This window comes from Anabrus simplex, chromosome 1 (genome assembly GCF_040414725.1).
Source record: "Anabrus simplex isolate iqAnaSimp1 chromosome 1, ASM4041472v1, whole genome shotgun sequence".
Classification (NCBI taxonomy): Eukaryota; Metazoa; Arthropoda; class Insecta; order Orthoptera; family Tettigoniidae; genus Anabrus; species Anabrus simplex.
Genome location: NC_090265.1, coordinates 126589102 through 126616882, shown reverse-complemented (window position 1 = coordinate 126616882; position 27781 = coordinate 126589102). Strand labels below are relative to the sequence as shown.

Below are 27781 nucleotides of genomic sequence, written 5' to 3'. Positions count from 1 at the left end.
ACATTTTTCTGGCGGATCCTGTATAAACAATACATTTTGTACAATCAAGTGTTCCGAACACATTTTTATAAAATGTGATTACACGTCTTTATCACGGCGAGTTTTATAATTACACGGCTAGAAAACAGCTGTTCAAAGTACCGCCGTCTCTATCCTTTTATACTGCCTGCTCTATGTTTAACACAGGAAGGCGCGACTTCCTATATTTCTCCAAGTCGCCGTAAGAGTGCATGGAATGAACAGGCAGTATAAGCAGCCATCGGATGCAGATCGAGCAGGCAGTGATTTTTGTATAGAATGTAATATTAGGTTATGGTTGCCCGTTAATTGATATAACAATTTACCTGCTTTGTGACGTGTTTGATCGAACGACGAAGTTAGTATCACAGACGCTATTTGTACGAAACTTGTTTTTTTCTGAAGGAATAGTGGGACTGGATGCATCCCGTCAGATGGCAGCTATAGATAAAGTACGAGTTATTGTCGTTGGAGATTCTGGTGTGTTTTATGTACTTGACGCTTTGCATGTTCCATCTGTTTCTGCATATGATAAAATGTTTGCCATTTATATGTAGTGTTGTGTAAGTAATTCATAAACTAGTAATACTGTTACTGTACAGTATATGTTAACATTTTTTATACATGTGACTGCCTATCAGTCACTATTGATCTGCTTTTAGGACATTTGCCCTGGTGGCAGACTCCGTACATGTTGTTTTCCTAGCCTTTTCTGAAATGATTGCAAAGGAATTAGAAATTTATTGAACATGTCCATTGGTAAGTTATTCTAATCTCTGACTCTTTTTATAAACGAATATTTGCCCCAATTAGTCCTCTTGAATTCCAGCTTTATTTTCATATTGTGATCTTTCCTACTTTTAAAGGACAAATATTTCAAGTTCCCTATGGGAATCAACATCTATATCATCTGATGGCCAGCCAGGGATCAATTTTTGGTAATGAGACATAGTCTCTCAAAGTGCATTGGTACTGCCGGTTTGGTCCAAGTAGCCTACACAGTGGCCTCCACGGTATGCACTAGCCAAGTGTCTTGGTGGGTGTGCTATGTACAAACTGAAGAGCCCAACTTAGCACACCAAGGCGAAATGCTGTCAATCAGGAATGAGTTAGCTGGAAAATTTATAATGTTCAATAACGGACCATTTATATTGGTATTATCGGTATCTAGTATTCGGGAGATAGTGGGTTCGAACCCCACTGTCGGCAGCCCTGAAGATGGTTTTCCTTGGTTTCCCATTTTCACACCAGGCTGTACCTTAAGGCCACGGATGCTTCCCTCCCACTTCTAGCTCTTTGCTGTCCTATTGTCACCATAAGACTTATCTGTGTCGGTGCGACGTAAAGCCACTTGTAAAAGAAAAACCTGGCTATTTACAAAAGTCTCTCATTTTGTTCAGCAGTGTCTTTACGTGGAATGGGCGAACCTTCCACAATCTTGACTGACAGATTTCACATCCCACATCCACTTTTTTTTGTAGATGCACCACTGTCATTTTACATAGCAGTTCCCATATAGCCAGGTTCGAATGCACATCCATTGGCTGTTGCAATGTATTGCGATGATACACTTCGCTCAATTCCGGACAAGATCGATAACTCTTACAATAATTTTGTGTGACCACTCCACCCACTGAACTCTCAGCTTACGACTCGTAACTGAACTACTCGACATTCACCATAATAATACAACCACCACTCTTTGAGGTGAGGCTGCTTTAGAAGTACAATATCAGCAGCAATAATGCAACTTTACTGAGCCCCGCAGGAAGAGTTAGTGTAATGTTTTAGTGCCAATAGCGATAATTGCATTGCCAGTATTGTGACCTGTATTGTAATGAAACTTTGCTCTCTGTCAGCTGTTTCGCACAGCTTATGTAGTTTTGATGTTGAACTTTCCATTCCTCCTGTATGTCCAATCTGTATAGTGCTATAGTATTCAGTGTGATGGAGTTCTACAAACCAGAAATAAAAAAAGCCTGGACTGACGACAAATAACGTGCTTTGTTGGAAAATGATTTTGGGGGGGAAAATGACTGTTTACATACCACCTGATATGGATGAATTAACAGATGAGGAAAACATTGATGACAATATAGTGGGAGAAGTGGGAACTGATACTTGGAAGGACGTTGCAAGAACATTCGAGATTCATCACCATTCAAGTACCGGTACTTCAGATTTATGCCCTGTTAATGCTGCTGAAGTGAATAGCTTAGCCACTGAAATGTCATGCACTGGGCAATTTGGCCGTGCGGTTTAGGCGCGCGGCTCTGGGCTTGCATCTGGGAGATAGTGGGTTCGTACCACACTATCAGCAGCCCTGAATGGGTTTTCTGTGGTTTCCCATTTTCACACCAAGCAAATGCTGGGGCTGTACCTTAATTAAGGCCACAGCCACGTCCTTCCCACTCCTGGTCCTTTCCTATCCCACTGTCGCCATAAGACCTATCTGTGTCGGTGCGACGTAAAACAGATTCTTAAAAAAAAAAAAAGTCATGCACACATTTTGTCTCTGATGTTCTTCCTTCTACACCAGCCTGCACTACTAGTATAGAACGCATTTCGGATGCCCATCTCAAGAACAAAGTAGGCCTAAGTAACAGTGCAAAAAGAAGAAAGCTACTGCAAGAAATAAGATAGGCTGATACAGATGTTCTACCTGATGCTGACAAGGGCAGAAGCAGCCAGACTTCAGACCATCAAACCAAGAAACCAGTCACTACGGTAGAGTAGAAGAAAATGGGCAAACGCAATCGAGAAAGAGAGATATTCCTGAAATAGAGGTACAAAATATACTGCCTTTATGGTGTTTTTAAATGGGTTCTTGGAAAAATTCTTTTTAAATTGTTTCTTGGAAAAAATCTTTTAGACATTGGTTCTCGAAAAAAATCTGCCGTTAATAGGGGCGGTCGTTAGGACAGCTCTCACTGTATGAAAGTGCATGAGAACAACAAATCCCACGTCTTCGTACACACTGCAGTTTTCGTAGAGGGACTCTTCTATCATCACCCGATTTTCTTCTGGATTCATTAGACTGCTGTAGAGTGTGATACTTTTGGGAGTATATGTTAATCTGATTGTAAATTGTTAGTATTGTATTCATGCATTGGCCATAGTAAGTTATCTCTGAATACTGAATTTGGTTGTCTTTTGTGTTGCTGAAGTTGGCGAGGGGAGGCTGTATGTGAAGAGGAGAGAGGGAGAGAATGTGTGTGAAGTTAGTTCTCATCCTTCTTATGATTGCCCCAGGGGCTCTTAACTTGACAGTGTGGGTTAGCGACCACGGGGCCCGTAACTGAGTCCTGGCATTGCTTCCACTTTTGCCAGGATTCCTCATTTTCATCTATCATATCCAACCTCCTTTAGTCAACTCTTGTTCTTTTCCGACCCCTATGGTATTACAGAATTCGAGGTCTAGAGAGTATTTCATTTTCGCACTCTTCATAGCCCTTGTCTTTCTTCAGCCGGTACCTTCATTTTTCGAAGTGTCGGATCCCTTCCATTTTTTCCCCTCTCGATAAGTGTTACTTAAGGATGGTTGTCCAGTTGTACTTCCTCTTAAAACAATACTCAGCACCACCACCTCCTTTTTCGATTTTATGGTTTCATCATTGTCTCATGTTTCTGTTGTTCCCTCTTATCATGCTGACCTGTTGTTGTATTTATCACTCATACATGTTTCTAGCTTTCTTTCCAGCTCCCCCTGTGGATATGAGCGGTACAGTACCACCCATGGTATCCCCTGCCTGTTGTAAGAGGCGACTAAAAGGGGCCCCAGGGGCTCATAACTAGGGAACATGGGATGGCGACCATGGAGCCCTTGGCTGAGTCCCGGCATTGCTTCCACTTGTGCCAGGCTTCTGGCTTTCATCTATCATATCTGACCTCCCTTGGTCAACTATTGTACTTAATCAACCCTGATGGTATTAGGTATTGAGGCCTAGGTAGTCTTTCATTTTCATGCCCTTCATCGTGCTCCTTGTCCTGTGGCGAATACCTTAATTTTTTGAATTGTCAGACCCCTTCCATTTTTTCCCTCTGATTAGAGTCAATAGAGGATGGTTGCCTAGTTGTACTTCCTATTAAAATAACAGTCACCACAACCACCATCGCCGCTTTCCAACTTCCTGTCTTGATGTAATTCAGTTGTTTGTTCTCTGTCCATGACATATACACTGAGTGGCCAAAAGTCATGGGAAAACATTGAATGTGATGTTAATAACAAGTTGCTCCTCCATGAGCCCTCAAAACAGCAGCAATACGGTGAGGCATCAACTCTGTGTTGGAATCATTCTGGGGGGATTTGGACCCACACATCTTGTACTGCTACCCACAGTTGTTCTTGTGTAGTTGGTGTGGGTTTCATGGAGCTTACACAGCATCGGCAGCATAAATGCTCAATTGGATTAAGATCGGGGGATCTGGAGGGCCAATCCCTGGTCGTAACTTTACTAGAGTGCTCCTCCAACCAACTGCATGCCACCACAGAGCGGTAGCATGGAGCATTGTCCTGTTGAAACATGGCATCTCCATCAGGGTACTCTAGGGCCAGAAAGGGATGCAGATGGTCTGGAAGAATGTCCACATAACGTGCACTTGTCAGTGCTTCCTGCAGCCGGACAATGAGGCCTAATTACGACCATAAGAACACCGCCCAGACCAGAACTGAGCCACCTCCCGCCTGGACACAACTTTGTTGATATGCAGGATCCATAGCTTCATAAGTCATACGCCACACACTCTCGTGCCCATCAGCTTGATACAACTGGAACCGGGATTCATCGGTTCATACCACATGCCACCACTGTTCCATGGTCCATTGCCGATGTTCGCGGGCCCATGCACGTCGATGAGCTCTGTTTCGAGGTGTCAGCAAAGGGATATGAGTTGGTTGTCGGCTGGTGAAGCCTATGCGATGCAGCTGGCTCCTTACAGTCCTGGTAGAAATGGGTTACTGACTCCCAACATTCAACTGGGCGGTGATCTGACTCCAGTAGCCCATCGAGCGCCCAGTATGGTTCTGCGGAGGCGACGTGATGTCCGTTTGTTAAACATCTTTGATCTTCCCGTGTGGATAGTAACTTTCTCTCCGCGATATTGAAGATCCACCTTTGACATTGTTGACCTCGGAAACTCAAATATACATGTAATCTCCGCAATGCTATGACCCGTGCGCCGATGACCATCCCATGCTCAAAGTCGGTTAACTCACGGCATGTTGCCATCTTGCTGGTGTCTGTGACGGAGTGCTTATCTATGCCGCAGCTAACTGCAATGTTCAGGGGTCATACACGGCACATTTTCTAATGGGACACCCCTTCCCGTGACTTTTGGCCACTCATTGTAGATCGATTGTATTAAGTACATTTATCTAGAAGACTTCTCCCAGTAAAGAGCCCCTCTCATTTCTGAATAATTAATTGTGACCTTAAGTTTCTACTTGCTTCTTTGTCTTTTTTTTTTTAGATAATCTGGGGACTATATGGTGTGCCATATTTTACAGTGAGTGAAGATTTTTTTCTTTTACATATTGAGAGCATTCAGTATGTGGATGGGGACTCTTTCCTGAGATTAGTTATTGAGCACAAGAATTGCCAGATTGAGGTCATTTAATCTAGGAGTAAAAATTTGGCCTCTAATATGTCTTTTATTCTTCTAAATCCATATTTTTTCTTGAGGTTTAAAAGTCTTGAAATATCTTTATAGCTCTACATTCTAGGGCTGTTTATCATTTTATGACAGGTAAAATATATAGTACCGGGCGATTGGCCATGCAGTTAGGGGCGCGCAGCTGTGAGTTTGCATCCGGGAGATGGTGGGTTCGAACCCCACTGTTGGCAGTCCTGAAGATGGTTTTCCGTGGTTTCCCATTTTCACACCAGGTAAATGCTGGGACTGTACCTTAATTAAGGCCACGGCCGCTTCCTTCCCATTCCTAGGTCTTTCCTGCTCCATCGTCGCCATAAGACCTATCTGTGTCGGTGTGACATAAAGCAAATAGCAAAATAATTATATATATTTAAAAGGAAGAAACAAGCTTGGAAAAGATGGTTGAGAAACAGAACAACAGAATGAAAAACAGAATACAGGCACTGCAAGGAGTTCTCCAAGGTGGTTCAAGAAGAGAAAAAGAAATGCTGGCAAAAATTCATTAAATCTCTGCAAGAAGATACAACCGGAAGCAGAAAGATCTTATTCCAGTGGGTTAAAAAGAAGAAAAACCCAGGTGAAGGTGCTAACTTCATTAAAAATTGATGGCACAGAAGCAGGATATATTGCAGAGGTGGGGAAAATACTTTGAACAGCTTTACAACGTGCAAAATACCTCGGTAGAAAGAGAAATCGAAGAACCAGATTTAGTGCAGATGGAAGATAGAGGTGTCCATGGTAGAGATTGAGTGGGCCACTAAAAGAATGAAACGAGGCAAGGCAGCTGGAATTGACGAGGTCACCATAGAAATGATAATAGCCGCAGGAGCAGTTGGTCTACAGTGGTTGTATAGACTCTTCAGAGTGATATGGAGAGAAAAGACTGTTCCAAAAGAGTGGACAGAAGGGGTCATTATACCAATTTTCAAGAAAGGAGACCGGAAGCCGTGTGAAAATATTTACATTGCTTCAAATGATGGAAAGTTATTGGGAATATGGAAAGGACATGGTAGTAACGTTTCTAGATATTGAAAAGGGATATGACAATGTCCCAAGGAATTTGGTATGGAAAACATTGACAGAGGCACAGATTGGGAATGAAACTGCAGATGGTAATAGCATTGTAGCAAAATTGCAAAAACTGTGTTAGAACCAAAGTGGGTCAAACTGAATGGTTCAGAGTTGAGATAGGCTTAAGACAGGGAAGTGTATTGTCTCCCTTACTCTTCATTATCATCATGGATAGAATTCTACATAATATCAAGGAGAAGATGATGGGCGAGCAAGTAAAATCTATGCTCTTTGCTGATGACATTGTAGTTTGGGGAGATAATGAAGAGGAAGTACAGGCACAAGTTGATTTATGGAATGACGAGATAAGAAATTTTGGATTGAAGATTAGTACTGCGAAAAGTAAGACTTTGATCTGGACGAGAGGTAACAGAAAATCTGGGGGAGTGATAAAAATAGGAAATGAACCTCTTGAAGTAGTGAAAACTTTTAAATATTTGGGCAGTGTGATGTTACAAGAGGGAAATTTGGATGGAGAAATTGATTTAAGAATACAGCAGTCTGCAAGTTTCTACCAGTGTATGAGAGACATTGTATAGAACAAAGATGTGCCAATGAAGTGCAAGAAAGTTTTATACTCGCCCCATTATAAACCTATACTGACCTATGCTTCAGCAGCCTGGACGTTGACTAAGTGGAACCAAAGTAAGATACAAGCAGCTGAAATAAGGTTCTTGGGGAGCATGCAGGGAAAGACGAGACGAGATAGAATATGAAATGGGGAAATAAGGAGAAGCGTGGGTGTATGTAAACTTCAAGAAGAGATTGATATAGCAAAGCTATAATGGTTTGGACACATGATGAGAATGCCAGGAGAAAGAATACCAAAGAGAACATTCATGGATACAGAAACTGGAAAGAGGCTTAGGGGACGCCTAGAATGAGATGGAGGAGCTCTGTTGTGGACTCTATTGCAAATAGAGGAGTCGATAGCAATAAAGTACTAGAAGAGGAATGGGGGAAAGATCAAGTAAGGTGGAGGGCTTTGGTACACTACTCTGCCCAGAGAGAATATGGAAAAGGGAATGGATGAAGGAGAGACTGCCCCTTAATATAATAGTGACATGTTGTGAGCTAAACATAACTAGTCCAATCCCGGGCTAAAACTTTTCAGTTATTCTGAATACCGGAATTAAGCATTATATCAAGTCCTTGTGTGAATCCTAAACTCTAATTTTTACCGACTGTACTGCAGATATCAACGCAACTACTGTAATCAGCTTTCTCATTTACAAGAGATTGTCATGGCTAATATGCCGCATTATACTAAATTTAGTGGTTATCTCTAGCCAAAGAAAGTGGATCATTTTAATCACTAATACAGACACAACACAGCACACTGATTTAACACAACAATTTTAAAAAAACTTACAGGTATTTCTAGCCCAATAGAAAGAGATTGTAAAAAATAAAAAACTGCTGTTGCTGAATATTGAAATTCTTTCCGAGTATGATTGTTGGTTTCCTTACTGGCACATGATTTCAGGCCCAGGTCAGTCAATTCATGCTCATATTTTAAAATCTGAAGATTCTGCACTTGTGAAATGAATGCATATCATTTTAAAGGATATTCTCCATTTCAATGAATGTATTTTTTCTCCAATTTTCATCTCGAGTATGCTAAATTTAGAATGCTAATTAATTAGTTATATGTAATGACTGCTATATTCTTTTTCTGAAGGTGTTGGAAAATCATCTGTGACACATTTAATTTGTCATAACAAGCCCATATGTAATCCTTCATGGACAATTGGATGTTCTGTGGAAGTAAAATTACATGAGTATAAAGAAGGAACACCATATCAGAAGACTTATTTTGTTGAACTGTGGGACATTGGTGGAAGCAGTAGCCACAGAAATACAAGATCTGTATTTTATAATCCTACTCATGGTAAAGTCAGTTTACTTTTATTTTTTATTTATATGGTTAGCCTAGACTTGTCATTTAGAATTATTTTATGAATTTTTGTGGCTTTGTTCTAGGAATCATCTTGGTGCATGATTTGACCAACAGAAAGTCTCAACAAAATCTGCAAAAGTGGTTGGCAGAAATACTTAACCGAGAAGGAAGTTGTAAATCTCGTAATACTAACTTTGATGATTTTGATCCTGAGCAGTTTGTGGGTTCTACACAGGTGAGAGATAGCACGGTCTTCCCATATGCAGTATTTGATTGCTTAGGCCCCTCTGCCCACATTGCTTAACACCCTCCCTTTAGCATTGTACAATAAACATTATTGTGTAGACAAACCTTATGTTTTGTTTCCTAAAGTGTCCCTTGAGACAAGGTCCGAGGTCAGATTTACATTCACCCCAATGGAGGATTTATCCTCCCTGAAATGGATCATCAGTGATAGAATATCAGCCACCAGATTCCAAGATTGTGGATTCAAACCTGGCAAAGATAGTTGAATTTTTGGAGGATGGTAAAAAGTCCATTTGGCACTGTATGTTACACGATGTTAGTACGTAAAAGATCTCTGGTGACATTTAGTATTTACCCCACAGAGTTAATTAAAACTCAGTAGTGGATCATTCAAGAGAGATAGGGTTTACTCTGACATCTGATAAAATAAAATGGAATATCAAAATTGACATACAGGCAGCCTAGTTCTTCTTCTTCTTCTCATTTCAGTCTTCTATGGACCACGCTATTTCAACTGCTTTCTCCTACGATCTTTCACATTTGCCCAGTGTTCCCGCATTCTTCTTCAGTGAGTATCCCTCCATTCTTCATTCCACTTGCCGATTTTCATTTTGGGTTTTGGCTGAAAACTGGGTACTTCTCCAAGTTTCTTCTTCAAAGAGTCACGTTCCAAGATGTCCTCATGTGAGATCCCCAGTTCTTGTAGGTCTTTTTCCACCTCCATAAACCAGATCCCTTTGGTTTTCTTTCCTGCAAAGTAGGCACAGGCAGGCTAGTTTTTTTTTAATAATTATTTTATGCCCACATTGGAGCACTTTATTCAATCCATATTCATTTAAGTCTTAAGAGTATTAACTACATATTTGGCTTGTGTTTCTTCTTCTGCTCCCTGAACTACTTCATTCTTTCTGACCTGGCTGCCCTTTCTTCGTCAGTTATGGTGCCAGCAATCATTCTCACTACTTTCATGTCTGTTAATTTTAACTTTTGAATAAGATATCCCAACCACTCCTGTACAGCCTTCTCTAGATCTGTGGAACATAAAAATAAATATCTGTTCCTCTTGTAGCATTTTTCCAATTCCATCAGGTTTTTTCCAAAATCTTCCCATGATTTCTTCTTGGACTCTACAGTGATTTGTTTTGTCCGAGAACTCCTTTTTTACATAATGCCCGCCTGGTGGTCATGATCGTTTCGTGTATGAGCTGACACTGTGATTAGCTGGTTCAAGTCCCATTGATGAGAAAATATTTCACCATATGAATGTCGGCTGGCAGAGTAGGAGAGGCAGTGGCATACAATTTCTAATCACAAGATTGTGTGCCAAATGCCTGGATTCAATTACAAACCTCTGCACAGTGGTCATATGGAGTGAGGGTATATGATGCTGGTGATGGTGATTCTTCTGTCGAATGGTGAAGTTAATCCTTGAGTGGACCCCTTGGTGTTATTCATCAAGAGTAGGCTGTGCGCCGACACTGGGTTTCACCCTCTCCCTACCTAATTTCAATCATCATAATCATCATCATCATCATCGTCATCTTACACCCAGGCATGCAGAAGTCACCCATGGGCATCATGTAGAAAGATCTGCACCAGGCTAGCCAAACCTGTCCTTGGACATTCCTGGCACTAAAAGCCATACACTAAATAAATAAATAAATAAATAAATAAATAAATAAATAAATCTTACAGAATACCGTTGATTACTGCTCCAAGCTCACTGCATTAACTTTAGTGCACTTTGGTTCAGTTTCTTTTATAAGGGAACTGTCCATACTGTCATTTTGCAGAGACATGAGGAGATCCATAAAATAGCGATGTTCAAAAACGTAGGTGCCATTTCGAACTGGAAGGTTTTGAAATCTTGATACAAAATCCGCATGACTACGCAGCTTACTGGACAGCCCTTGCTTCTTGCTGGTTCGCACGGCGGACATCGGAGTGGAGTTGCAGTTGTGCTGGAGAGAGAGAGAGAGAATGAAATGGCAGGCAGCCACGCGCCAAGGTCACTTTATTGTTACGGAACGAATGTGAAACATAAATGAGGTGCGTTAATCGCATGATAAAAACAAAAATATTTTTGGCGCCATGCAAACAAATATGCACATTGAGGCCACTTTGTTCTTCACAGTTTTCTTTACTTATTTGAAGGCAATATTTTGCAGGCACTTCGAACCAGGAAGGTCTCTCCGCTGTATAATCAGGTCCTTGAACTGTTGGGAAGAAAATTGAAAATGAATTGAAGGACTGCATTTTCAGTATGCTGTTTCTCTGATAAAATTCAAACTGAAAGTCTTCACAAGTCGGCACAATGTCTGTTAAGCGGCGATACAAAGCCTTCCACTGCCGAAAGAAAAACTTGTCCAAGGACTGTATTTTCCCTGTAGTGCTGGGAGGAATCTGGAGAATTCCTATACTGTTGCCTGGAGGAATGTCTTCAAGACAGCTCTTATCACTATAAGTAGTCCAGAAATCTAGCAGTAGCAAACACTTCTCTTCACCAAATGGGAAGAAGGATTCTTTAAACCAATACTTTAATTTCTTTTTGGCCCCATTTTCCCTAATTTTGTGGCTGTTACAATTATATTTCTGACATGAAACATTTCTTTGGTAACTCTCAGACCGAAAGTTCCAGTTGCCTCCTGTAGTACAATGAATAATTTTGGGAAAAGAGTACCGGCCATACTAGTTACAGGCATAATTGAGTATGAATGGGTGAGTGCACTAACTGATTGAGCAACTGTTTCTGTATGTTTCTCACCAACAAACGATAGAGTCCTTTTCACATTCATTTTGCGCATGAAACCTCTCTGATCAGCATTGTATATTGAAGAAGGGGTGTAGTCTAAAAATTGGTCTGTAGCTGCTTCCTCAAATTTCTTTGCGACTTTATCTTTTTCATCTTCTTCTTGCAGATATGTACGGGACACAAATTTCGTAATTTTTCTACTTGTTATTCTGTACTTTTCTTAAAACGACTTGACCAACTACCATATGCACTGAAATTAGTTCGCCCCATTGAAATCTCTCTTGGAATTTCCAAGGTCCCCAGTCGCAGGCCTTCATCGCATACATTCCGCTTCAGTCTTCTTGCTTCTGTAAAACGAGAAAATAATTTTGTATGCATCAATTTCCTGTGTTCAATGGGGCTTACTGATGTAGATTGTAATTGATTCTTCCACCTGTGCAGTTCTCGTAGTAACGTTACCTTACAACAGCTTTTGCGAACAGTGGTTAATGAAAGCCGCTTCTTACCCCCTTTATTTAACCATAAATTTACAGCTTTTCTCTTGTACGCAAGGTCTACAGTTTTTTTCACTTTCTTCTGTGGACTGAAAGCATAGCTTGAACTAATAGATTTACTAGGTGACTGGAGTGTGTCTTCACTGGATTGACAGGAATCAGACTCGGGGCTCAAAATCGGATGCGTAACACATCGTGTTCCTGACAATGGTGTGCTGCCTTCTCTTTCAGATAATGCAGATGAGGTGTCGCTGCTTCTACTATCACTTTCACTGTCACTATTTCTCTCCAGACACGACTCCCAGACGATGTTGGCACCCATGGGATGATTTTCAATTAGTTCGATCACGTCGACCCATCTCCCTTTCTTCCGAAATTATTTCACAGGAAGAGGAGGAACCTTTTTCACAGAAATAACGTAAAGCATAATCTAGAACATCAGCCAGATTCATGACTGTTCTTTCAAGGGAACATGTGTCAGCTGGCTAGCACAGAAAGCTCAAGGTAACCTGGTCGCTTCAGCTGGTCACCAGGGCTGTCCATGTCGAGCTATATTCTAATGTGTGCAATTCTATTAGACATTTCCATATCGATTTCAGGACCTTACAGATCAAAATGACAGCTGAAGTTTTGTACATTGCTTTCTTATGGAGCACTCATCCTCTCTACCAAATTTCATTGTTGATTTCGATATGACAGTATGGACAGTTCCCTTGTTAGTACTACCATCCGGAGAGAATACATCTCCTGAGTATTTGAAATGGTCCACCTGATCTAGTTTTGTATTCCCTACCTGGTATTCAATCCTCGTGGATTCCTTTCTTACTGACATTTTAGTCTTGAAAATACTCATTTTCATATAAGTTACTTGCTGTAACTTTTTTTCAGGCACCAAAATGTTAGACAGTACAGTCTTCCATTTACACCAAGTCATCAGCATAGGCCAAACTTCTTACCACGTTTCCACCAAACTGAATCCCTCCGTGCCATTTTATAACATTCAGCAAATGATTTGTGTATACTATGAACAACAAAGGTGAAAGATTACACCCTTGTATAACCCCTGTAGCTACTTTGAACCAAGAACTCATTCTTCCATCAATTCTCACTACAGCCTGATGTTATCATAAATGCCTTCAATCACCTGTAGTAATCTACCTCTAATCCCATAATCCTGCAGTATGGCTAACACCTTTTCCCTTGGCTCCCTTGTCATATGCCTTTTCTAGATCTATGAAACATGAACATAACTGCATGTTCCTCTCTTAGCATTTTTCAGTTACTTGACATACCACTGAAATGGAAAATTCTAAATTCCCATGGAGGGAATTAGATATTTTTCACCAATAGAGCATTGCACGTTATGAATTTCATATTAGAGCCCGTATTGTCAAAGTATCAATTTGTGAAAATTTGAATTTTTAATTCCACCTTTACAATACTTCAATTGTCTTTATTATAAAGACTACATTAAGTTATACTCGTGAAACATGTTTCGTCCTCATATGGGACATCTTCAGTCACAAATACAAAACATTAAAAATAAGTCGAGGACACGTTGAAATGAGGAAATATAAAGTCTTTGTATCCTGTGACGCGGCGTGATGGCGTCTTGTCAATCTTCAATGTTTAAATGGTGCGACGTGAACATGATATGAAGCATGAAGTCCAGTTAAAATCACAGGTTAAATTATTGTTCAAAACAACAAATTTTCAAATATAAAACAACGTGAGTGGCTGTGCGAATAAAATTATATGCATATTGTACATAAAACAGTGTGGTGATAATGCGACATTAAAATAGCTTTCTTGATTAAGAGGTGGAGTTATACTGATGATGCAAGTTGAACTTGATTATGTGTTGACAGTAGGGGCCTATAAAGAAAAAGAAAAATATGAAAGAATTGAGGAACCAGTTCAATTAAAATATGAACTAAGTGCCCATCCAGTCACTCACCTCCTTGCCCGTCTTACGTCGACCACTCCACCTCAAGTGCTAAAGCTAACTGAGTGACGTCCTCGAAGGTCATTGAGGCAAGGCCGCACTAGATAGACAGTCCACAAGGCTCGGACCGTGACGTCACGCGAGTGGCTGGCGTTCAGCATGGCAGTGTAGGGCCCGCTCTCACTTTCACCATGATACTGTTCATTTAGTCAACCTTAACGATAAAATTGAACACTCCTTTAGTTGTGGCTTTGCGTAGGCTTGTATACTACACGAGTTTTATGCGGGGAGAAAACTGGCAGGGCAGTATATGTACATTTCTTTACGTAAAATTATGCTGACATCTGTCACTTGTAACTCAACACGGTATCTTGTAAAAGATCAGAACGCATAATACGTATACAGAAAGTTTTAATCTTACTAGGAAAATGCATGATGGCAATTCACAAAAATAGTCTGAAACCTTTCTTAGAAATTAAGCTGCAATTTAAAACTTACCTAACAATTCCTAAGGTTTCAGTTTATACATTTTTATTTTCCTGAGGATTTCTTCTTCTCAGCCATGAGTTTGACTACGGTAACTTTTCTATTGTTATTCAATAATATATTACAAAAGATTTATATACATTTGTCAACGAAATGTTTAAAACTATTTATTTAATCACTGCATGTTTAAACATGTTTTTGTTTTCCAGAACATTGTTGACAAGCAAAATCAGAATTTTTCTCTGAGAATCCTCATGTAAAAACATTAGTATACAGGTTTACATTTTGTAGCTCTAAAAGTGTCTGGTACAATACCTTTTGGTCCAGGGCAGGAGCAAGCCAAGGCCGCACTAGATAGACTCAGATAGACATTTTTTTGTCTGACTCAGAGTTGTCAAAGTCAGGATAAGTTGTCAGCTTGATTAAGCCAGTTATTTATTAAGATTTTAAATAAATGACCAGTATCAAACAACTTTTTGTGTGTGTGTTTCGTCAAATGGATTTTGAAAAGTGGTTTGTAAATTGCTTTTGCACAGCTTTTCAAACATTTTCCTACTAACACTGTTATTATTAGAAATTATGCATGCTACCTTATAAACTATAGGCCTATCTGTTAACACTTTACAGACTTACAAACTTAGTTCTTCTAAGAAATGTCATGTTAGGTTCTTACATGGAAACAAATCAACAACGTCTTTATTTTTTTTTTAACTGGATGACAACATAAAAGTTTGTGCAGTTGTAGCTAATGTAGTGTTATTTTCTCCGCTTTTACTACTAAAAGCAACTCCCTCTACCTTTCCTCATAGCGGGCGATCTGGCCATGCAGTTAGGGGCGTGCGGCTGTGAACGTGCATCGGGAGATAGTGGGTTCAAATCCCACTGTTGGCAGCCCTGAAGATGGTTTTCCATAGTTTCCCATTTTCACACCAGGCAAATGCTGGGGCTGTACCTTAATTAAGGCCACGGCCGCTTCCTTCCAGCTGTTAGGCCTCTCCTATTCCATTGTCGCCATAAGACCTATCTGTGTCGGTGCGACGTAAAGCCACTAGCAAAAGCAAAAATAAAACCTTTCGTCCTTTATAGTTCAGCTCACGTTTTATGTAGACTCCATCCAACAAGTTACAAAATATTTCATGCTCCTTTAACAATTTTAGTTTCTTTTTCAAGTAATTCCAATGTGAACCATCAATACCCGAATTTTCCGTGCCTAGTTTTGCAGCAAAAGACTGTGAATAACCGGGTGAGGCATTGTAAGAAACGTTGACTGTCTTATCTTCTTTTACGCCCCAGGAAATGCGAAAAATATTGAAGTGAACCATGTTATTAGAATACAGGAGTAAAATACTTTCTTTGCAAAGGCTATATTTAACTGTTCCTTACGAAATTATAATTTATCAGTAATGATACACTCATCAGCTTCACTTTCAATTTCATCAATTATTTTGTGTACAGATTCTATTTTGTCGTGGACAGTCACTTTTGAGTCACAAGCAAGTCTAAACAGGAAGTTACAAATACTTTTCTAATTTGACCATTTTAATATCTTGCCCCCGTCACCTAATGCACGTATATCAGGGTTGTCACTCATGAAAATATCATGTTTAATGGATTTAAAATCAAGAGCCTCGTTTAATGTTAAGGAAGTACCAATTTTCGGAATATTTTCCTCAGTCATATACATTTTGAAAATACAGACTTTGACTGTTAAAGTTGACGGAGGGGCCGATCACCTTCGATGTTAGGCCCCTTAAAACAACAGGCATCATCATCATCATCATCATCAAAGTTGACGGAAACTTTGTCCAAATCTAATTTGCGTTTAATACTGAAATTACCCTGAACGTCATTGAAGTCCTTGATCCTGTCATATTCTTCCTCTCAGCTTTCTGTCTTTCCTTCCTCTTCCCGTTTTTCAATTTCTTCTTGTCTTTGAATAGGATTTTTGCTCGGTGTTGGAAGATTTTTAGACAGATAGGCAGGCACATTTTCAAACTTGGGAATAGCTTTGTTTGAGAGTTTTAAATGGTTAGGTTTTACAGTTAAGAGACTCATCAGGTCTTTTAACAGAATCGTCCCTAATTACGAAACTTCGTCAAAATGTTTTATGCACACAACTGAGCTTGCTGAAGGGATGAATTCTGTTCGATGGATGGCTATGATCCACTTTTGTTACCGAAACAAGCCAGTAGGAAATTTAAACACTGAAATATTAGGCTGTTTTGAACTGTAGTTGATTCTACAACCAGGTGTACAATATGACGTGGCCTTAATTCACTATGTTCACACGCGTTTAAATCATTCAACACCATCGATAGCCTCACTGCTACGAGGTTCAGATCAGCCTACAAGTCACTGGCGAGAAGTGAAGCGGCTGGCGGCTCGTGTGACGTAGCGCCCGAAGTGGAGGGGGAGCCTTATGGCCTGTATATCTAGTTGGCCTTGGTTGAAGACTGACTGTGAAGGGAGGTTGAGGGGAGTTTGATGTAAGGGGAGAGGCGTGAGGTAGAGTATTACTCACGCGCCTTCGTGAAAAGAATTTATTGATTAACTCCTCAAAAAGTATATTGATATCCTTCGATATCTCATTAAGATTATAAATTGGGTTGCATTTTTTATCAATATTTATGAAAATGTTTTCCAAAATATTCAATAGATTTCCTTTCTTACATAAATGGAGAATTTGAAGATCTTGTTGTATGCCTGTGAATGTATGATTCGTATCATCCATGTGTGAACCGAATGCAGAGAATCTGCCGTACTTTGACGCATTAACATGTTCATTATACCTTATGTTAAAATTGCGGCCTGTCTGTCCAATATAACTGGTGGAAAACTGCTGGCACTTTAATTTGTAAACACCTGATTTCTGAAATTTGCTATTGCCGTTATTGATAGTTGCTGATTAAAGAAAAGATGGGCGTTGTTATTGGTTGTTTTGTGTGCGAGATGATTTTAGAAAGCGCTCGTTTCATCCCTCTCCCTCTTGTTGTTGACTATCGTCAGTGTATTGCCTGCTGCGTTCCGGAGTAGTTTAAGTTTTCTTTCACTCTTGCGTCTGCCGCAGCAAATTGCCTTCGTGCGACCCCTCGTGTAGTGCATTCTTACATGACTACATTTCCAAGGAAGTTTAAGTTCATGAGGTTTATGGTGGCTTTCAGTGAAGTGTGGTGCTGTAGTTTTATCTTGAATTGTGATCAAATCATTCATTGAAATGTACAAATGCAAACGTTGAAGCAATTTGCTTACGTGTGACCTCTCGCGTTCTTTAAAAACTCGCGTAATTTTACCAGATTTGCAAAAAATTAATTTTTTTACATTGAGAAAATATTGTTACTGGGTAATTATGTTAGTACTAGTTAATAATAATAATAATAATAATAATAATAATAATAATAATCGTATGGCCTCAGCTACCGTGTGCAGACATTTCAATTTGACACCATCTGGCTGTCTGCTCGTCAATTTCGACGTTCCGTTTTACTCTAGGCCACCACTAGATGGGAGACCGAGTAAACCGAAACTCTCTTGGGCGTCTATGGCTGAGATTTTTAATGAATTTTGTCAGGTAAACACCAAATGTGTCACCAGAGATCTTTTACGTGCCGACATCGTACGACATGGTGTGTCGAATGGACTTTTTTCCGCCCTTCAAAAATCCGACTACCTCTGCCGGGTTTGAACCCGCTATCTTGGGATCCGGAGGCCGACACTACCGCTGATCCACAGAGGCAGCTATTATGTTAGTACTAGTTGAAAGGCAGTTAAACAGGGTACATATTTATATTTTTATCAGAGCATTCACTGCAAAAGGAAAATAGCAGCTCATTAAAATACTGAGCGTGAGCAATTTGCCTCCGCGCGACCTCTTGCGTTCTAAAACAGGTGCGATCTCTCGCGTATTAAGAGTGATTAATTATTGAGTCTGGTGATATAATGGAATTTAATGTGGAGTTTGATTGTGATTATATGTGAATTAGGGTAGGGTGTGATTGTTAATTGTATTTGAAAGGAATAGTGGATAGTGTAGATTAGACAGATTAATAAAAGGTTGAGTGGGCAGTTTGAGATTGAAAAGTATGACAGTAATTTTGATTGAAGGTTGTTATGAGTGATTAAAAGGAAAAGGAAAGCAGTGAAGTATGGTTGGCTAAGTGAGGTATGAATAAGAGATTGAGTTGGCGGTAGGAGATTGGAAAGTGTGATGGTAATTTTATGTTAATTGTATTTAAGTGAAGGCAATGAAGTATGGTTGGCTAATTGAGGTATGAATAACAGATTGAGTTGGCGGTAGGAGATTGGAAAGTGTGATGGTAATTTTATGTTAATTGTATTTGAAATGATTAGTGAATCAAGTGTAATTAAGGTATTTTGGAAGAGTGATTATTTGTAGGATAAGGGTTTGATTTGGATGGATAAGTATACTTTGAATGATGAGTTGGTGGCATGAGATGGATGAGAATTTGAAATGATTAGTGAATTTAATGTCGAGTTTGATTGTTATTGCAGTATGATTAAGAGGTTGATTGGAGGTATTTAAGAGTGATTTTATTGAATCTGGTAATATAATGAAGGTTGGCTGAAAGGTGGTTAGAGATTGGTCTTAAAGTAATTAGAGTTATTTGAATTATAAGTGAAGGAAAGTATGAAGGTATTTTTGAGTGAGAGTTATGGTGATTTAAATTATAAGCGAATGTAAGAGTGACAGTAATTTTAATGGGTTAAGAGAGGTGGGAGCGATGAGTAAGTGTGTTTGTTAATTGTAGGGGAAAGAAAAGTATAAAGATAATTTTGAGTGATGGTAACTACAAGTGTTTATATGTTGGAACGAGAAGAGTTTGTTTTGGAGATGAAGAGGTAATGATGACTGGTAACTAGGAAGTAGTCCATGTAGAAGATGCAACATGAGAAGAATGTGGCACACTAATGTGGCAGGTGTTGTAATGTTAAGGCAGCAACCTGAGTAGGTCAAGAGAGAGGACATTGTATGGTGTGGAAAGTGCAAGGTTGCGAGTCCAGCCAGGAGAGATATGAAGGTCGTTAAACTTTGTGTGCTCTTCTGCCGATGTTTTTATTTTAAACAATTTTTTGTTATTCTTTATTCAGTTGCTGTAATTTATTTTAAATTTTTTATGTCATATTGCTTTCTGTTCATCCAGTTGCCGTATTGCCATGGCCATCAGATCTCTGATAAGGAGTTGACCATGGGCTATATGACAGTGTCTGTCGTTTATTTTATGTTACTTTATTTTATTTATTTATGTTATTTTGATCACATGTATATTTGTTCTGTAAGGGCTAACTGATTAAGTCGAAAGAGCTTGTCTAGGTTGGACATTGTTATTTTTCTCATTTAACAGATCAATTGGGTAATATACGGCAGATCTGGAGGAAAATAATAAAGATTACTTACTTACTATAACTGCCATTGCTAAGCAGCAACTGAGTAATAACCGCATGGTAGTGGGTGGGGAGGAAGTTAGAAAGCTGCAGGAAGGGAAGACCCCCAGATGTGTTTGGTGGGGAAAGAGGAATGGAAAATATATCACGGAGGGTCATCATGATCCTGTGCAGCGGTTGCTAGGTTAATGCTTTTGAAATCTTCTGTTAGAGGTAGATGCTGAGAATTCCATGGACTGCTAAGAGAACCAATCATTTGAAATTTGATGAGCTGCTGATTAAAATGCACCTGAATTGCATAATGAAGTAATGATTCACAAGATATTTTGGGCACGCTATTATGTAGGATGAATTTAAAAACTTGCACACTGCAAATGCTTTGTTACAACAGTGAATTAGAATGGTGGAAAATAAAACTGTATGCCACAACATTACAAGCAGGATTAAAAATGAGTCCAAATTTCATGATACTCAGATTAGATGATCAACAAAGAAGTATTCCTTTCCATCATTTATGTGACTTAAATGATACAACCATCATCTTGCAATCTTGCACTCTGTTGAGGTAGTATAAGAATGTTAAAGGTGACTGTATTGTATGAACAAAGTAATAATGCTGAGTACAAATTAGGTCATTGTACTGGTAGATAATGACAATTCAAGATGATTTATTTCTATTTCAGATCCCCATATTAGTGATTGGCACAAAATTAGATCTTGCAGAACATGTAAGATCACATGCACAGCGACGGTCATCCACCATTGCTGAAGAATGTGGAGCAGATGAAATTTGTTTGGTAAGGACATGAAATTAGTTTAGTTTTCATCTTTTAAAATTTTTCTGATTTTTGGTGTAGTATGGTTTAACCAACATGTTTTGTTTCAGGATTGTTGCCAGGTGCGCTCATTAGCTGCAGGTTCAAGTTCTGCTGTGAAATTGAGCCGATTTTTTGATAAAGTCATTGAGCGTCGCTACTACAGCAGAGATAGAATCAGTCCCTTTTCTGATAAGAGACGTCTTCCCACTTCTCCACTGAGTCCTAAATATTATCACAACGATTGAGTCATTGAGTTGCATGGCAACAAAGGCTGGTGCACCTATTTCACTCATACCCATCAAAGTATTTATTGGTAGATCTGTGGAAGGCGTATGTAAATTCAGTAACTGGTGTATAAAAGAATGTTTATCTATTAAGCCACTAAGTGTGTTATAACTACAGTACATTATTTAAAGACAAAACAGTGAGGCAGTTCTGTTAATATTCCATCATGTTTATGTTCTGCCCAACTTGTGCAAATCTTCTTGGTGTGGAGGAGGGACCAAATTGTTACCGTTTCTCATGCAGCACTTGTCCTTATGTATATAATATTGCACATCGTCAGAATACTCGCATGTATCCTAAGCTTAAAGAAGTAGATGATGTTTTGGGTGGTGCAGCAGCCTGGGAAAATGTAGATTCAACCGAAGAACGTTGTCCCAAGTGCTCACATCCCAGGGCTTTTTTCATGCAGATACAGACTAGATCTGCTGATGAACCAATGACAACCTTCTACAAATGTTGCAATCACCAGTGTGGTCATCGTTGGCGAGATTAAAATGTACCTGAAAACCATGTGGACAAATTCAGCCAACAATTTGTTCTAGAAAATTGCCTGTTAAGCACTATTCTGCAGAAAGATCCCTGCCTGGATTGTAAGGGGGTGTTACAAGTAGTAACATGTAAGAAGTTTGTAGATACAGTAATGAACAACAAACTGTATTACAAAGTCAGGAGGAAAGCAGTGTCCTTACTTTACAGCCTGCCACCATTGCTTATTTCCATCTCCTGAAAATCAGTAACATTCATTACATTTGACTTTGTGTTGCTGAAGGGTGTTGTAAACATTTTAAATACTAGTTTTAATAAAGGAAGTATATGTACTTTAATAAGCAACTATACTTTGTCTGTAATTATATTAAGAAATTCAAGTGTGATTATAGTTAAGTTTTCTGTCACATTATCTGGATGTTCGATGAACTTCACAAAGGGTTTGACTACTATTCAGTTTCGCACGAATTGCTACAGGTACACACCGGGCGAGTTGGCCGTGCGCGTAGAGGCGCGTGGCTGTGAGCTTGCATCCGGGAGATAGTAGGTTCGAATCCCACTATCGGCAGCCCTGAAGATGGTTTTCCGTGGTTTCCCATTTTCACACCAGGCAAATGCTGGGGCTGTACCTTAATTAAGGCCACGGCCGCTTCCTTCCAACTCCTAGGCCTTTCCTATCCTATCGTCGCCATAAGACCTATCTGTGTCGGTGCGACGTAAAGCCCCTAGCAAAAAAAAAAAAAGCTACAGGTACAGGCTTTGGAAATCCCAGAGGAAATCTCACAGTTTAAAGCAAACAGAGGGTGCGTGTGTAGATTCATGAAGAGGAAGAGGAACAACCTTCCTGATTGTCGCAGGACCATGCTGATAAATTAGTTTGTCAGAATTAAATTTGCATAATTTTCCTGCCTCAGTTTTTGAGATTAAAAATATATTTTTTTTTAAGATTGAAATATAAGACATACAGAACTAAACGAGGCTAAAGGACTAGTTACAAATAGAGGATAGTGGCGGCATTCAGTAAATTCACAGAGGGTTGCAGACTGAATGCTGAAAGGCATAACGGTATCTAGTGAAGATGTAGTTATGTAAAAAGATGGGGAAATTATGTGAATAAAATACAGTATATTTTAAAAATCAATACCTTGCAGTAATTGCTATCCTCAAAAGGAGCAGTTTATTTACCATTATTTGACTACAAAATATAAATGATGATTGACAATCTGCAGCGAGTGTCTTAAAATATTTCAAGATATATGCTCAAGATCAATAGTAATACCCAAAGAAAGAGAAAAGTTAACACAAAATTTTGAAATACCAGTAGTTCTTTTTGCTCCAGATAGTCCAACCACTTCTCAGTAATGCACATGCACATGATATTTTTCCTCTAAGTATCTGAAACACACCTCATAAACTTCAGATTTACCAGAATCTTTTAGACAATCAGCAATGTTGGTCCTGACCTGGTGGTGCTTATTATTCCTTAATAGTTCCTCTTTGGAGTAGAAACCAAGAACGTGAGGCAGATCAGACTCGTTGACATGTCAGCAACAGGTTTCTTGGCTTCTACCGGGGACACTGTGGACTGCAGTAATGTTCCTATTCATTTTGATGGCATTAGTCCATTGGAAGGAAGAAAGATCTTTCCTGGTGGAAATCCAATTTTTCAACTTTGGCCACTCAGAAAATTGAGACGTCCCTTTACCACAGTAAGGCAAGTTTTTCCATGTTTTGAAATACTGATATTGTATCTTTTTTTGAAGACTGCACGTTAGGCTTTTCACCTTGGCTGTAACCCAGGTTTCTTAAGTTCCCTTGTATTTCGTACATGAAGCTTCTGGTTTGAGTCAGAAGTGGGATCAACAATGGAGTCGAAATGCAGATGTGTTGATATGTTGAAGGAAAGTTTCACATTAAGCTCTAATAATACCCAAGTCATGAACATTTTTCCCTCTAGTTGGTTCCATCACTTTCTGAATCAGCTGTCCTTCCCATATTAGCTTATTTGCCATTTGTTGGTCATGCTTCCTGTCGTTCACATTTCCTTCCCAACTGACATTTGGTAAATTCAGATCCCCGCTACAATCACATTCCTTTCCACGTCGTTTCCCCACATAGCTGCTCTGCTATCCCACAGGAAAAGTATGCAAGAATATTTGGTGTAGCCACCTTGAAGTCCAGGAAAAAATTCCAAAATCTTAAAATCACCACAAACATCCCATATGTAACATCAATATTTTAATTTTTTCAAGAGCAGCTTCATATTTTCTTTAAGCTGTGCAGAATGAGCCACTGGTATGGAAGGAAACTTGTTCCCATTGTGCGGTAGGCCAGTCTTTAGCCTTGAACTGTCTATAAGCAGATGCCATTGATCTTCTTCATGAGGAATCTTAATGAGTTCAACATCACTACAAAAACAAAGATTTCTGTACATTTGGTAGAAACATGCAAAATTCCTCATGTCTTAACCTATATTTAGTTATTCTGCAGGATTTATTGAGCAAGTTGTATTGCTTAACACAGGATTCAGTGAGTTCAGCCTTTGATTTGGTTAGTTGCAACTCCCTAACAAGGTCATTCAGTTTTGGCCGAGTAAAGAGCTGTGGTCCCAAATTGCTCTTATCACTAAAACTGAAATCACTGTAGTCACTTGAATTATTCTCTTCTTCTGTTTTGGTGGTGATGTAATTGGCAGCTCTTCACTTTATATCACTAGAGTAATAGATGATGATATGGTAAGATATGGAATTTTTTTCTGCTCCTGGTACTTTTGTAATGTGTAATATGCACCGTACAAAAGTAACAGTTGTCATGATGATTTATAAGCTCTTGCCATATTCAAGGAATTGCAAATGGCATACATTTTCTTGTTCCACATAGCCAACCCTCTAAAGTAGACCAGCAGCTGCACAAGTCACGTGGGGAGACCATTTAACATGTTGGTCTTGAAGATGCACACCAAAATAAGCAGGGTACGCCTCACAGAAATTTGTGCTGGGGACAATTTTATGTTTCACGTGTTCAGATGTAATGACTGCAAAGATAACAAAACCTGTCTTGACAATTTACGACTTCTGGATAAAAGACAGCAATCAATGTTACTTATAACCTCGGCACTGCATCTACGTTCACAAACAACAGGAAGACTTTTTGAGAAAGCAAGTGAGTGGCTGCGGTTTGGGTCACGTAGCTATTAGCTTGCTTTCAGGAGATAGTGGGTTTAAACCCAGTGTTGGCAATCCTGAAGATGGTTTTCCATGATTTCCCATTTTCACACTAGGCAAATGCGAAGATGTTAAGTCCACAGTCGCTTCATTACCATTCCTAGCCCTTCCTATCCCATCGTCACCATAAGACCTATCTGCGCTGGTGCGACATAAAGCAAATTGTAAAAATGATTTGTGAAAAATATTGCTATACTGGTATACAGTTATCTTTTTAAAGAAGTCTCTGTATTGAAACATTCCAGGTTCATACTAATAAATGAAGTTGGAATATCATATTAGAGCCATCTACTGGTGATTACTTTGAACTAGTGATGGGCGGTCTGAGACGAGGTCTCGAGATTTCTCGGCATTTCTCGAGACTAGGACAGGCACTATTTCTCGCGAGAAATTTCGAGAGATCTCGAGAACGTTGTCCCCGCATTGTGCGGCGAGCAGCGTGTCATAGGCCTACAGGTAGTCGGAGCTGAATGTTGTTTGTGCCGAGTATGCGAATAGCCAACCACGGGCCTTCTCAATCTCGTAAATACGTGTCAACAAGCGACTAGGGCGTTCATTTCTACCCAGAACTATTTTGAAGCAGTATAACATAATTATTCTGGCATTGTATGCACTGGTATGTACACGAATGAGTGGTTTAAGTGTTGATGTGGAACGCTAGTGGCTTTACGTCGCACCGACACAGATAGGTCTTTTGGCGACGATGGGATAGGAAAGGCCTAGGAGTTGGAAGGAAGCGGCTTTGGCCTTAATTAAGGTACAGCCCAGCATTTGCCTGGTGTGAAAATTGGAAAACCATCTTCAGGGCTGCCGACAGTAAGATTCGAACCCACTATCTCCCGGATGCAAGCTCACAGCCGCGCGTCTCTAACCGCAAGGCAACTCGCCCGATACACGTACCTGGATACTAGAGGCATGCATTATTCGAACTCGAGACGAGGCAAGATGCACCTTCCTACATGTGCAACCACCTTTACGCATGAGTGGAATATGTAATAAAAATGCTTCAGTTTGCTCCAATTCTTTCGACAGGTAGGTGTACATCGTTATCAGACTCCACATTCAATAACATATTATCAGTGTTTCTGTTTACTGATATTTTGGTGACGAAGGAAATAATTCCTTACAATGTTATAGAATATTCGCGTCATAATTAGGTACTTAAATATATTATGACAGTGCAATGTGAAATTTTGTCTAGTTGTACGCGACAACTTGAAGACGATGTCCTAAACGCAACGTAAGTCGTGGATGTCGGTTATTTTGAAGAGAGATCACATATAACAGCCCGCTGTGTTGATTATTCAAAAGAAGTAAAGTACGTCGGCAGAAATACTTCTGGGATGATCCGGCACTTACAAATGAAGAGGAATAGTCACAGAATACCTCCGGCCCTGTCTGCATCACATGAAGCTACCCTGTCGACTAGTGACGGCAGTCTGATAAGGGGGCATTCCCTACTCGTCACCACCGATTTCGCTCAAATTTATAGAACATGCAAGGCTTGGCTAGAAATGAAAGTACCCGAAGTGGGAACTCCAGATGGCCAAGCGTATAGAAAATAAAAATGTTGTCGCGACTCTCGCACCGTATAAGTCACTTACGTTAGTGCGCACGCCGAGCAGTAGGTGACGTAGCGGTATGAGCTCGGAGTGGTGACTAGATGGTCGTGGGTTCGACTCCCCGTGTGGAGACTGTTCGTTCTGTCAACTTTTATATTATTGATTTTCCAATTAAGCAAAGAGGCGAATAATTAATTTTATTTATTTATTCGCAAAAGGCATAGAAAAGGTAAAAATTTGGGATTTCATTGTGAGACTTTTTTCTACCTGCGCCAAGAAACTATTGTTTGTGTACAGCCGCCAGGAGCAACCTTCACTTGTCAGGTGAAAACGAATCTTACAGCGAAACGACTATTCACGTTTATGGCACATTCCCCAAGGAGGCGAGATAGCCAATAAAGGAGAAAAAAGAAGAATTTCTGTTTGAACACGTCGGGAAAGTTCGCAACTCCAAATGTTCTACAATTGTGCGCTCATTTAAAAAACGACGTCCTATATGCCTTTTGCACATATATTAAATAAGTAAATAAAATAAATGAATAATATAAAAATCGAAAAAAAAAACATTCTCCACACGGCGAGTCGAACCCACGACCATCCAGTTACCACTCCGAGCTCTTACTGCTCGGCGTGCGCATTAACGTAAGTGGCTTATACGGTACGAGAGTCGCGGCAACATTTTTATTTTTATTTTCTATACGCTTGGCCATCTGGAGTTCCCACTTCAGGTACTTTCATTTCTAGCCAAGTCTTGCATGTTCTATAAATTTGAGCGAAATCGGTGGTAACGAGTAGGGAATGCCCCCTTGTGAGACGAGATCTCGAGATTTCCCGAGACTAGCGCAGACACTATTTCTTGCGAGAAATTTCGAGAAATCTCGAAAGCGTTGTCCCTGCGTTATGTGGCGAGCAGCATGTCGTAGGCCTTCAGGTAGCCGGGGCTGAATGTTGTTTTCGCCGAGCTACCCTGCCGACAACGATTGTGAGGCATCCAGGTAGGTTTATATCCTAATAACTGTTATTAACAAATTATACGGGTTATTCAGCTAAGTCCACCTGACATAACTCGTGAACAGTTTAAGATACTGGCATTTTGTCTTCATTTTCGTTAATGGTAGTAAGGAGCTCATAGTTCAACATGCAGTGCTTTTTTCCTAGGCTGTTGACAAAATTTATCGTCACACACGTTTCCATATGAGAACTGCTGATGATAACTATCAAGCTTACACTCGTAGTTACTGAGACGTCTCACAGCTCGCAGCACACGAGAATCGGTCTCGAGAGCGTTGCCCATCACCCCTGCTGAAGGAATTGGAGCAAAGTCAGGCATTTTAGATTACACGTTCCACTCATGTGTAATGGGGGTTGCATATGTAGCAAAGCACATCTTCCCCGCCTGAGGTTCGAATAATGCACGCCTCTAGTATCCAAGTAGGTGTACT

The 27781-nt window shown here is 39.8% G+C and overlaps 2 protein-coding genes across 2 annotated transcripts; both read left to right on the top strand.

Moving 5' to 3' along the window:
• The first annotated feature begins 245 nt into the window (after positions 1-245).
• Positions 246-21040, top strand: LOC136862734 (rab-like protein 3). The gene is made up of 5 exons (XM_067138963.2): positions 246-498; positions 8423-8632; positions 8725-8876; positions 20648-20761; positions 20851-21040. The coding sequence occupies exons 1-5, from the start codon at positions 453-455 to the stop codon at positions 21025-21027; spliced, it is 699 nt and encodes a 232-aa protein (XP_066995064.1). The 5' UTR covers positions 246-452; the 3' UTR covers positions 21028-21040.
• A 193-nt stretch (positions 21041-21233) lies between these two features.
• Positions 21234-22667, top strand: Polr3K (RNA polymerase III subunit K). The gene has a single exon (XM_067138974.2). It carries the CDS (start codon positions 21234-21236, stop codon positions 21558-21560), a length of 327 nt encoding a protein of 108 aa, XP_066995075.1. The 3' UTR covers positions 21561-22667.
• The last annotated feature ends 5114 nt before the right edge of the window (positions 22668-27781 follow it).